This window comes from Phaethon lepturus, unplaced genomic scaffold (genome assembly GCF_000687285.1).
Source record: "Phaethon lepturus isolate BGI_N335 unplaced genomic scaffold, ASM68728v1 scaffold125, whole genome shotgun sequence".
Taxonomy (NCBI): Eukaryota; Metazoa; Chordata; class Aves; order Phaethontiformes; family Phaethontidae; genus Phaethon; species Phaethon lepturus.
Window position 1 is genome coordinate 151 of NW_010540956.1, and position 11,481 is coordinate 11,631.

At 36.6% G+C, this 11,481-nt stretch overlaps 1 protein-coding gene across 1 annotated transcript in view; it reads left to right on the top strand.

Annotated features, from left to right (window-relative positions):
• Positions 1-377: 377 nt before the first annotated feature.
• Positions 378-11,481, top strand: part of AK7 (adenylate kinase 7) — a gene marked incomplete at its 5' end in the record, with an annotated part of 28,179 nt that continues 17,075 nt past the window's right edge. The window contains 7 exons of the mRNA XM_010287567.1: positions 378-563; positions 1,654-1,762; positions 2,784-2,878; positions 3,645-3,755; positions 7,539-7,622; positions 8,191-8,279; positions 10,672-10,762. Coding sequence (XP_010285869.1) covers positions 378-563; positions 1,654-1,762; positions 2,784-2,878; positions 3,645-3,755; positions 7,539-7,622; positions 8,191-8,279; positions 10,672-10,762 — 765 coding nt within the window. The remainder of the gene's footprint in view (positions 564-1,653; positions 1,763-2,783; positions 2,879-3,644; positions 3,756-7,538; positions 7,623-8,190; positions 8,280-10,671; positions 10,763-11,481) is intronic.

The window sequence follows — 11,481 nt, forward strand, 5'->3', positions numbered from 1 at the left end:
AACGAGAGTTAGGAGCAGGAGCTGTGGATAAAGCGGGTCAGGAGACCTCAGGCAACAGCTGATGACCGTGGAGAGAAATAACATCTCCCTGAGGTAACGTCTGCCCGAGATGTGCCAGGTTGCAGAGAAGAGGCATCTAGGGACTCATCAGCACCTTCGTCTCTGAGGCATAGGACACAAGTCAAGACAAAACATTACAGCTGAGGTTGAGGAATCGGTAACATTTTCCTGTTCAATGGAAAGCTGCCTTCTGAGCCACATTACCTGCAACAGGCTCAGGGCCAGTCAACAGAGTCTTGGTGTCTTCTCAAGACCTTGAGAAGTTGTGTAGGATTCGATATATATTTGCATACAAATGTGTGTCTTGTATATTGCAGTATTTATCCAGATGTGTTGTTGGGGCATCACTTGAAAGCATAGGAGAAGATGAGGAGGAGGAGGAGGATGAAAATAATTCGGCTGCTGAAGTTTCGAGTAGGCCAAAAGAGGGAGTCTACCAAATAGTGGGTACCCTTTCTAAACCAGAGAGTACTAAACCACATTTTGCAGAAGAAACATATGCAGTAAGTAAGAGTCTTATTTCAGGTTGCCATTGGACAACATTAGAAATATTGCAAGTCATGTAAAATGACCTGCATTAATAAAATGGCCTTTTGTTTTTGCTGCATATATTTTATTCTTTCTGCTTCCTGCACGCTGTTGTCTCCTCTCTGCTAGGTCTGATACAGCAAACAGTGAAAGGAAGGCACTCAAACTCAAAATAGATTTTTTTTTTTAAATAGTTATTGACAGGACTTCACCTATCCTGATGATCCACAGGTCTGCTTTCTTTTCCTCTGAAAACACACAACTCAAGTATTTCTCTTGGCTCCTCTGTGTCTTTTGTCACCATTTTAAAGGTAGTGGAGCTGGGATCAAAGTTAGTGTCCTCCTTCTTAATTCTACACTGAAATCACAGCTTTCACTAGCTGCTAATTGTTATGAATACCTGCATCTTTGTATAAAGATATTTGCAGAGTCTAGTTAACTAAAGGTTGCTTACTTTTAAGAATATTACTGCTTATTGCTTTATTTAGTTTTCTGAAAATAAAATTGCCTCTGTCTGAAATTGATTATCCAGAATCTCTTCAAACAGTAAAAATTTTTATTTAAATGTCTATACAGCTGAGCTTATGGCTGGCAGTATTTCATCTTAATCACTGCTCTTGCCCAAAGTGTTTGTTGGACTTGCTCAAGTGATACAAACAATATCCAGTTAACAAAATGACAAAATGCTATTTTGTAAGGAAATGGACTTTTTTTTATGTCTTCTCCATTCTGCCAGCTGATCCTTTTTTAAAATACCTGTAAAAGTCATAGAATTTTTTTATAATAACATTTGCACTGAAAATATGAATCCTAAAATACTACTAAAAATTGTACCGTTTTGAACTATATTAATGTGTACCATAAATTAGAAGTTTTAGCATTTAATTTACATTTCATCACCTTACATGTATCTGACATAAAGTTCGATATCAGTCTTATGAACTATTCTGACATCCTAGTGTTAGAAAACTACATCCTATCAATAAGTTAAGCTTAAAAAAAAGAATTTTGGATTTTATTATTATTATTTTCTAAATGTCAGATTCTAACTATTTTTTTCCCCAGGTCTCTTCTCGAACAGAGCTCTTAAGTCACTTGCTTGAGTGTGAGATTGTTTTATATAATATCACCGAGGATGCAAATCAAATTGAGGAAGCAACATGGGCTGCTTCTGGTTCGTATAGCTAGCAAATGAACAGAAAATTGGTTGCTATACAGCCATCAAAATTTACCATAAATGTTAATTAAATTATCTAGTATTTACCATAAATGTGTAATGAAATTATCTGGGATTTATAGTTTACTGTAATATAAAACTGGGTTCCTTGATGGAGAAATGCTGCATGAGTTGTTCTGTTAATTAGCAAGGAACCATGGAGTGCGCTCTAGCATTCATAAGCTAGAGAAGCTGTCATGGAATGATCCACCACTTCAAACAACGTATCTGTGTAGGCAGTTATTTCCCTAAATAACTATAAGCCATCTTCTTATCTATTTGCATTGAGAGGTGGGTAGAAAATTTTCTCCTGTGATATTCAAATAATGTTTCAATATTTTCTATTATTTTAAATAAATTTTGACTTAAAAGTTAATAAAAACACTGCTAACAGTCTTTCTGAAACTCTTTTCTGATTGTTATATCCAAATTTCTAATGGGCATCTGGAATCTTTTTATGGTGATAGTGCAATATTGTGCTTTATATGATAGTTAAACTAAATCTTTCTTACATGTTTATAGTATAAGCACTTGGATAACATCATACGTTTTAGAGGATTTAAAAAAACGTAATTCACATTTAATTATTTTGCTCTAAATGAAAATTAGGAAGCTTTACTTGAATTTTGTAGATTTTCTGTTTCAATCATGAAAAAACCCATACTTTTTGTTTCTTTCAGTATCTCAGCAGTCAATAAAGATGAATCATTTCCTAATATAGATTGTTTCTTTTTTTTTCCCCTTATGATATATAGCTCTATGGAGATTATGTAGATCCACAATTATGTGATTTTTTTCTTACCATCCTTGGTCTATTTGTTTTCTTTCTTGATTTATTATTTTTATTTTATACCAACCCAAATAGTATTTGTTTAAAAACACATATCCCATAGAACATTATGGTGTAAATGTCTATAAAGAGCCTTTATATAAAAGAAATAATACAGTTTACAATAAATGAAATCCTTTCATTTAACAGCCCTACATATGGAAATAGAGCAGTTTACAACACCAAAGTTATTCATCCTCATTTCAACAATAATGAGCTGGGCAAAAAGCAAACCCCCTGACCCTGTAAGTAATATGAAAACATATTTTTAAATTTAATATTTCCATTTAATGGAAAATATTAATTAAATTAAATTAAAGTATTTCAGTATATATTTCAAAAATGGCTAATAAAGATAGTGTCAGCAAATGTGTCTTTTCTCATGATCCTTTCACCCTAAACCACTACTTACTGCCAAAAATTGTTAAATTTATTCCACTGGACAGAGAAGTTTAATCACTGGGCTACAATGACACAGGCAGACATTAGGGACTGCTTGGACAACAGGTAAGACCTATGCTAACCACAATATACACTGTCCTTCAGTCATAAAAAGTCACATATTTACTATATATTTAATGAAATAGATATTTAAATCAATGTATAGATGGATAAATAGATACATCTTTATATCTATATATGTTAAGTATTGTCAGGAACCATGTGGGATGCTTTGTAGTACAGTATTGCAGTTCTCAAATTTAGTCTTAACAGAAATTGTGAACGTTAATGTTATCTGTAGCAGCTCTCAGAGTTTTTTCAAACATGTGTAATTCTATCTATTAAAAAAATCATTTTTTTAAAATCTTTTGCTGTGAAAACTGAAATTGAACTCAACATTTTCAAAATGTTGAACATCAAGTATCAGAATCAGAAGCGTTAAGAATATCCACTGAAAACAAAGTTAGAAGAGATTTTTAAATTTTTTTAAGAACTTGTTTTAACCATCTAGGCCTTTAAAAATTATTCTGTTTTAAGACATGCATAAGAGTCACGTTTTTTCCTTCATAGGAAGATCCTGAGATTCCTTTTACTGATGAAGATTATCGCAGAAGAAAATCTCATCCTAACTTTATGGATCACATAAATGCTGAAAAGCTCATTCTGAAACTTGGGAAAACAGTATGTAAAGAACTTTTTTACAAAAATAGGTTGTTTGGTCTTCTTCCTTAGAACATTATCTTAGTAATGGAAATTGCCAACAGTTTGAATACATTTTAAGAGTATCTTATTCTCTTGATAAATATGAATAACATCAATTATCAATAAAATATCAAGTATAGAGAAGATAATAATGTCTTTTGAAACATCAGTGTCTACATAATACAAATCCTAAATTCTGCTTTTTTTTCCTTAGGTAGTGAGTAAATCATGCTTATCTCATTAAAAAAATACATTGTTTCATCAGTTGTGTGAGAGAGAATTAAAGCTGGGGCCTGTGTGGGGAAAGACATGAAGATGAAAGAATTTAGAGAAAAGGGACATCAATGTAGTTTTAAAGAAAAGCAGCATCCTTATATATTAGCAAGCTATGTTAATGTTAGGTCTCATTTAAATACTTAGAAGATGTTCTGGCCACACCTAGCATGTTCCTGGATAGTTTGTGCTCTTGGAGCAGGCGGCTTGTTGACTTTTATTCCACCCTATAATTCACTTTAAAATCATGGCCATAGAGCTGACCTAGAATAACTAGAGTATATATTATCACTTTATATGTGTTTTTAAATCACTTCCTTCAGCTTTGTTTGTTTCAACCTCATTAGACTGTTCATCTTACTAGAGAACAGTCCACGCTTCTCTCTGTATTTAAGATCTATTATTAAATAAATACCAACAGTGGCTCAGACTGTGCTTCACAACTCAGGAAAATTGAAGCTGTTGTCATTAGAGATGAAGTACTGTGGAGGTTAAGAAAGAGAACTGGAAGACAATGAAATACACTGTGTGATGGTGTCCTTTGGTCATTCTCTTTGTGTGTCTGCAGTTTCCCATAAAAAATATAATTTAGTGTCCATTGCAGAAATTTATCAGGCTAGTTATACAGGGAGAAAAAACCTTTACTCTGATTTGAGCATACACTTGTCATCTTATGCCCTGCTGAGAAAATAACACTAGAAATTATATTCCATTCTAACATGGGTTTAATAGTACAGAATGCCAGTAAAATTTGGGTTATGTCTTGAAAAATCAGTGGTAAATTGTTCATAATTTTACTGTGCTAGCATGGATTGACAAGACTATAGAATAACTTTCATAACTTCAATGTTAGAAACATGAAGATTGTAAACACTGTCCACCAAAACCTGCAATAATTTCTGCCACCAGTAACACGCCGATGAACTATTGACTCATTTTTTCTGACTAGCCCAAAGCACTGAGTCACTATGTAACAAAGGTATTAATACAATTAGCTGCTAAATGTTTTCTGGACTGAATGTGTGTTGAGAAGACAGTGGAGCGATACGTAGCAGTACATGAAAAAGCAACCTGAATATTTTTAATATATACCTCTTGTAAGACTTTCAAAAGGAGCCCTTTCACTCCAGAACTCCAGGGGCAGCATCAGCAGGTATCATTGCCCCTGTTTCTGTCAGCACATTGGAACAGGAAGGCTCCAAAGCATCTGTTCTTCCCATCAGATCAACATTAGCTTCCTGTGATGGCTGGAGACTTCTAGATTACAGTTCTTACTCATTTCTAAATTCAACAGCATCTGGAGAATGTGCCATCTGTGAAAGAAATGAGTGTTACCACTCACTGGCAAAAAGCTCAGCCAGAGATACTGAGATTCAGCAGCCATGTCAGTCATGTAGAGAAGATCTTGCACCTAAAAGTAGAAGGGTTTTTTAGCCTTGATGGTTCAGAGTGCAATTTAATGGCTGCTGTTGCTTAAAGCAAGATTTCACGCCTCTGAGTTAGTGTGTCTCCCACTTATATTTTGCTTAAAATTCAGCAAGAGTTGTAAGCTAGAAGTGTTTGCTTTTTACCACTAACATTTTTTTTACCTCTCCTTTGCAGCAGGGCATTTGGGCTATGTAGCTTTTCTCAGAGAGAAATCTGTCTTGGTCCTGCCAAATTCCGAATCCTTGGAGAAACATCTGCCTATCACAGACAGAAGAGCTGTTCATCTCCCAGTTCTGTTCTCAGTGGCATCATAGTTCCTGAGTCCATTAATTTAGACCTGTTTCCCACTTCAAACATTTTATTAGAAACAAACAAACAAACGTAAAACTGAGCCTAGAACTGATTCTAATAGCTAGAATGTGACATCTAGTGGCTTTAATGAATATTACACAGGAACTTGAAGGTCTTTACCCGTGACTAAATACGCTGTGTGTAACTGGTGCTTGCCTAATAATTGCCTTATTTTTTAAATTAAATATATCCAAGTCATCTCAAGTAGTAACTTCTCATATATGTAACTTGTAACATTAAATAGATATTTTTTGAGGACTTGAACCTGTTTCAGAGGTTTGTATTTCAGTGAAGTATAGCACTCAGTGCAAAACTGGTTTGTCTCCACAAGTGCCTACTGCAGAAGCTACTGCAAGGTAAATGGAAGAAAATCGTATGCGTTACACTCTTCTTGAGGGAGATTAGGAATAGCACCTCCTGTGCTTTCACAAGAGGCAGGTTTTTCCTGCTGGAAGGCAGAAATTACAGCATGTCTTCTCCTGGGGCATGTTTGCAGTCTGTCTAGGCCAATCCTGGGAGCTACTGCTCTTAGGATACAAACATGGTACTACTCAAGCAACCTAAGTGTGGGAGCTCTTATGCTATCTGTAATGTCTTCTAATTTTAATGTTTCTTGTGATTAATAACAAGCTGTGACATTCAACTGAGTTGATATAGTTTTTATTATGAAGTTTATTTAGTAAGTAAATAGATAAAAACACAGATACAATACACAAATGTTATAACTTTATTCCCTTTACATGATGCTGTGCTTATATAATCAAAGATTGGCTAACAGTGTTGTTAGTTTTATGTTTCTGAAATATTATAAAGATGATAACAAAAGATGCATTTTTTCCCAAAAAAAGTAGATCCCAAATATGGGCATTTATTCCCTCTGCTGGCAAATGCAGGTTCTTTTACATAGTGTTATGTAGATGTATAAGGTCTAGAATCTTTACAATCGGAGAATTATTTAACAGTTTTGTTTTGCCTTAAAAATTTCAAAGTGACTGGTCCTAATTCAAAAGATTTTCTTGAAAGTTTTTCTCCTTAAGATGATTTTAAAATCTTTTTTTTTTTTTCTCTGTATAACCATCCTCAACACTGAACCAAACAGTAACATTTTACATAAGCAGGCAGCCAGGACAGGCAAATTTATGACATAATGCAATAACGGTCAGCAAAAAATACATGGATTGATTGTGATGTGTGGTTAGGAAAACACTTACATGGTTCACAGTTTTTATTTTTATTTTTTTAAATTGTATATCAATATGAAAGTAAAGCACCTGTAAAATAATTGATTCAGTATTTCCCACTTCTTTAGGCTGTCAAATGCAAATATAATGCAATTAAAAAATAGATTCAATGAATTTCAGAGTTATTTTTCTTTGAAATATAAAGTTGAAACATGAGTTATCCTGTTCACTTCATTGATTTACGTAAATTACTCTTAGTTTTTTAGTTCTTAAAAATTTTTTAGAATTTCATTTCAAATGTAGACAGGTCAACTCTGATTGAGCAATGCTTTTTTTGAAGGAAATATAAGCAATATGACTCATGAAACTACTGGATATGCAACAATTGATCTAGCTAGAAATTTTAGGTGATGTAATTTACACACTCTGTATATTTAGTACATAAGTACTTAAGTTTCAGGGTAAACCAGTATCCCATTTGCAGTACCATATTTTTATAAAAAACTTTCTTGTTGATTCTACTTCACAGAACAAACATAAATTTTCAACTTATGTTGTTGCCTCAGGACATCAATATGGAGCTGGGGAAGGAGTCTTGCACTACTTTTTTAAGGTAAGCATCCAGCTGTTTTTGAAGGTTCATTTAATTTCTAGGGGTAAACCGGAAATGGAATGCATTTTTAGTAGCTTTGGTATCATAAACTTAATGTTTTTGCCAACAAAACTGATTATTTGATCCCTTTGAAATGTTTTAGCTACAGTGGAAGTGCTTTCCACTTTTTTGTCTCTATATGTTTTTTAGTTTTTTCCATAGTTTTTGAGGAGTATCTCCATATGTACTCTACAGTGAGAACATGTCTGTCGTATCAATGGAATCAGGAAAAATGTTTTTCTTCTCAACATTACATTCTTTTTTTCCCAAGCATTTCTTTTATATGGGATACAAAACTTTTGTCAAGATCAAAGAATATTCTTTAAAAAAAAAGAAGTCTTTGTTTTTGTAGGCTGCCAGTCAGTATTTCTCAAGAATTGTTTCCTTTACTGCAGTTCCATTAATCATTCAAGAAATGGAACTTGAAATCCTGAATATATAGATTTGCCTAGTAAACAAATTCCCCTTTTATAGCTCTAATTAAAAGTAAACTTTTCCTCCCCAGTTCATTCTCCATTTGTATTTTCAGATAGGTTGGCTTAGTGAGACTCCTGCAATACCTGTTTTTGGAGATGGAAACAATTTTATTCCAACCATTCATGTTCTTGATTTAGCAGCGTAAGTAAAGAAATTTATCCTGGACAGTAATTGATACATAGCTAGATAACAAATCCAAATCTACTAGAGAGTACTGAAGCTTTTAAATTGGAGTGGGTGGGTTTAAAAACACTCTTAGCCCTTCTCGCTGAATTGAACAGACACTTCTGTTTGTTTAGTACTAGATACGCCTTCTGGAAACCTTATCTGACTGTTGCACTGGTGCTGTGCTTTTAAGCAATTACTAGCAATGCTCGATCTAGAATATGATACCAGTTAACTTGCACAGAACTGGAAATGGATCATAGACTCCACAGCAGGCTAAGCTAACATCTTCTACAGGTGTTGTTTTTAATCCTTTCAATTTCTTTCCACATAAAATATCTAGCTGTGCTTCTTTATTAAGGAAAGCATATATGAAAATGTCATGCTCTGAAAAGTTCTGCAAGATTTTACAATCTCTTTCTACTGTTTCATAGAATCATAGAATAGTTTGGGTTGGAAGGGACCTTTAAAGGCCATCTAATCCAAAATCCCTGCAATGAGCAGGGACATCTTCAACTACAGCAGGTTGCTCAGAGACCCGTCCAACCTGACCTGGAATGGTTCCAAGGATGGGGCATCTACCACCTCTCTGGGAAACCTCTGCTACTGTTTCACCACCCTCATTGTCAAAAATTTCTTCCTTAGATCTAGTCTAAATCTGCCCTCTTTTAGTTTAAAACCATTTCCCCTTGTCTTACTGCAACAGGCCCTGCTAAACAGGCTGTCCTCATCTTTCTTAGAAGCCCCCTTTCAGTACTAGAAGGCTGCAATAAGGTCTCCCCAGAGCATTCACTTCTCCAGGCTGAACAACCCCAACTCCCTCAGCCTGTCCTCACGGGGGAGGTGTTCCATCCCTCTGATCATTTTGGTGGCCCTCCTCTGGACCCGCTCCATCTGGTCCATGTCCTTCCCGTGCTGAGGGCTCTAGAGCTGGAGGCAGTACTCCAGGTGGGGTCTCAAAAGAGTGGACTAGAGGGGCAGAATCACCTCCCTCAACCTGCTGGCCACGCTTCTTTGCATGCGGCCTAGGATACGGTTGGCCTTCTGGGCTGCAAGTGCACATTGCTGCTCATGTCCAGTTTTTCATCCACCAGTGTCCCCAAGTCCTTCTCAGCACGGCTGCTCTCCATCCCTTCATCCCTGTCCTTGGCCTTGTTGAACCTCATGAGGTTCGACTGGGCCCATTCCTCGAGCTTGTCCAGGTCCCTCTGGATGGCATCCCATCCCTCAGGCATGTCAACTGCACCACTCAGCTTGGCATCATCTGCAAACTTGCTGAGGGTGCACTCAATCCCACTGTCTATGTCATTGATGGAGATAATAAAGAGTACTAGTCCCAGTACGGACCCCTGAGGGACACCACTCATCACTGATCTCTATCTGGACATTGAGTCATTGACCACTAACCTCTGGATGCAACCATCCGACCAATTACTCATCCACTGAACCACCCACCCATCAAATCCATCTCTCTCCAATTCAGAGAGAAGGATGTTGTGGAGGACCATGTCAAAGGCATTACAGAAGTCCAGGTAGATGACATCAGTAGCTCTTCCCATGTCCACTGATGTGGTCACTCCATCATAGAAGGCCACTAAGTCGGTCAGGCAGGACTTGCCCTTGGTGAAGCCATGCTGGCTGTTTGGAATCACAGGTCTTCCCTGTGCCTTAGCATAGCTTCTAGGAGGATCTGTTCCATGATCTTCCCAGGCACAGAGGTGAGGGTGAAGGGTCAGTAGTTCCCAGGGTCCTCCTTTTGACCCTTTATGAAAATGGATGCAATACTTCCCTTTCTGCAGTCTCCAGGGATTTCACCTGACTGCCAAGACTTTTCAAATATCATGGAGAGTGGCTTGGCAACTACATCAGCCAATTCCCTCAGGGATCTGGGATGCATCTTATCAGGGCCTATAGACTTGTGCATGTTCAGGTTCCTCAGGTGGTCTAGAACCTGATCTTCTTTTACAGTGGGAGGGACTTTGCTCCTCCAGTCCCTGTCTTGCAGGCCATCTCCTCAAGAGGTGTGGGAAGAGACACTGCCAGTGAAGACTGAGGCAAAGAAGTCATTGAGTACCTCAGCCTCTCCTCATCAGTTGTTACCAGTTTGCCAGTCTTGCTCATCAAGGGGGATACGCTTTCTTTGACCTTCCGTTTCTGGCTGACAGAACTATAGAAGCCCTTCTTATTCTTTGCATCCCTTGCCAAGTTCAGCTCCAGCCATGCCTTGGCCCTCCTGACCTCATCCCTACACCGGGCAGCACCCATGTACTCATCCCAGGATAAGTTTTTGGAAGTTTCTGAAATGCATTTAACAAAGCCCAGTATGCTTCTCTAACTACCAGCCCTGACTGTACTTTCTATGTTTCAGAGTGTTACAGAATGTAGCAGACCACAGGCCAAGGTCTCACTATATACTTGCAGTAGATGTATCTATGCACACTCTTCAAGAATTAATCAAGGTAAGAGATTTGATTCCTTTTTTTTTTTAGCTATCTTTGAATTTTCAAAAACTATACATTTTACTGAAGTAGAAATTCCTAAGTCTTCCTGAATTATCTTCTGTAGTAAATGAAATACACAAGCATAGAAACATAGAAAATTATTTTGAAATCCTCCAAGATTTCTGTCTTTTGAACAGAATACATTTGTTGGACCTGATTTTGCAGAAAAAACTTTTGCAGTATTACCATAAACTTAAGTAGAAATTTTACCTAAGAAATTTCTGGTGAATTTTTATGGAATTCGCAGTACTATAATTAGATACTCAAAGTCTTTAAGACGTTTTTCCCCTTCATTTTCTAAGATACCTTGTTTTTCTAAGTATTTGGAATATTAAGTCTAGAAATAACCTGGATGACACTGTTGAACTATGCACTGATCAGTGAGGGTAATAGGAAACTTGCTCATGTAGATTGAGCAAATGTTACATAAGGACCAAACATAACAGCCCAAGTTTTTTGGTTGTGTCAAAGAGAGTTTCATGGAAAAATGTGTCAGGGAGCTCAGAAGAAGATGCAACCTTTGCTTTGGTTCAGGTAAATACACAGGGTCTCACTGAAAAGTTAATAGTTGAAAAGCCATTCTGTGTAAGTGACCATAATGTGATTAGTCGATATTCCTAAGGAAGAAGCAAACATCAAAATAACTTTTGCAGCTGTGGTCAACCACAGGAAAGAGT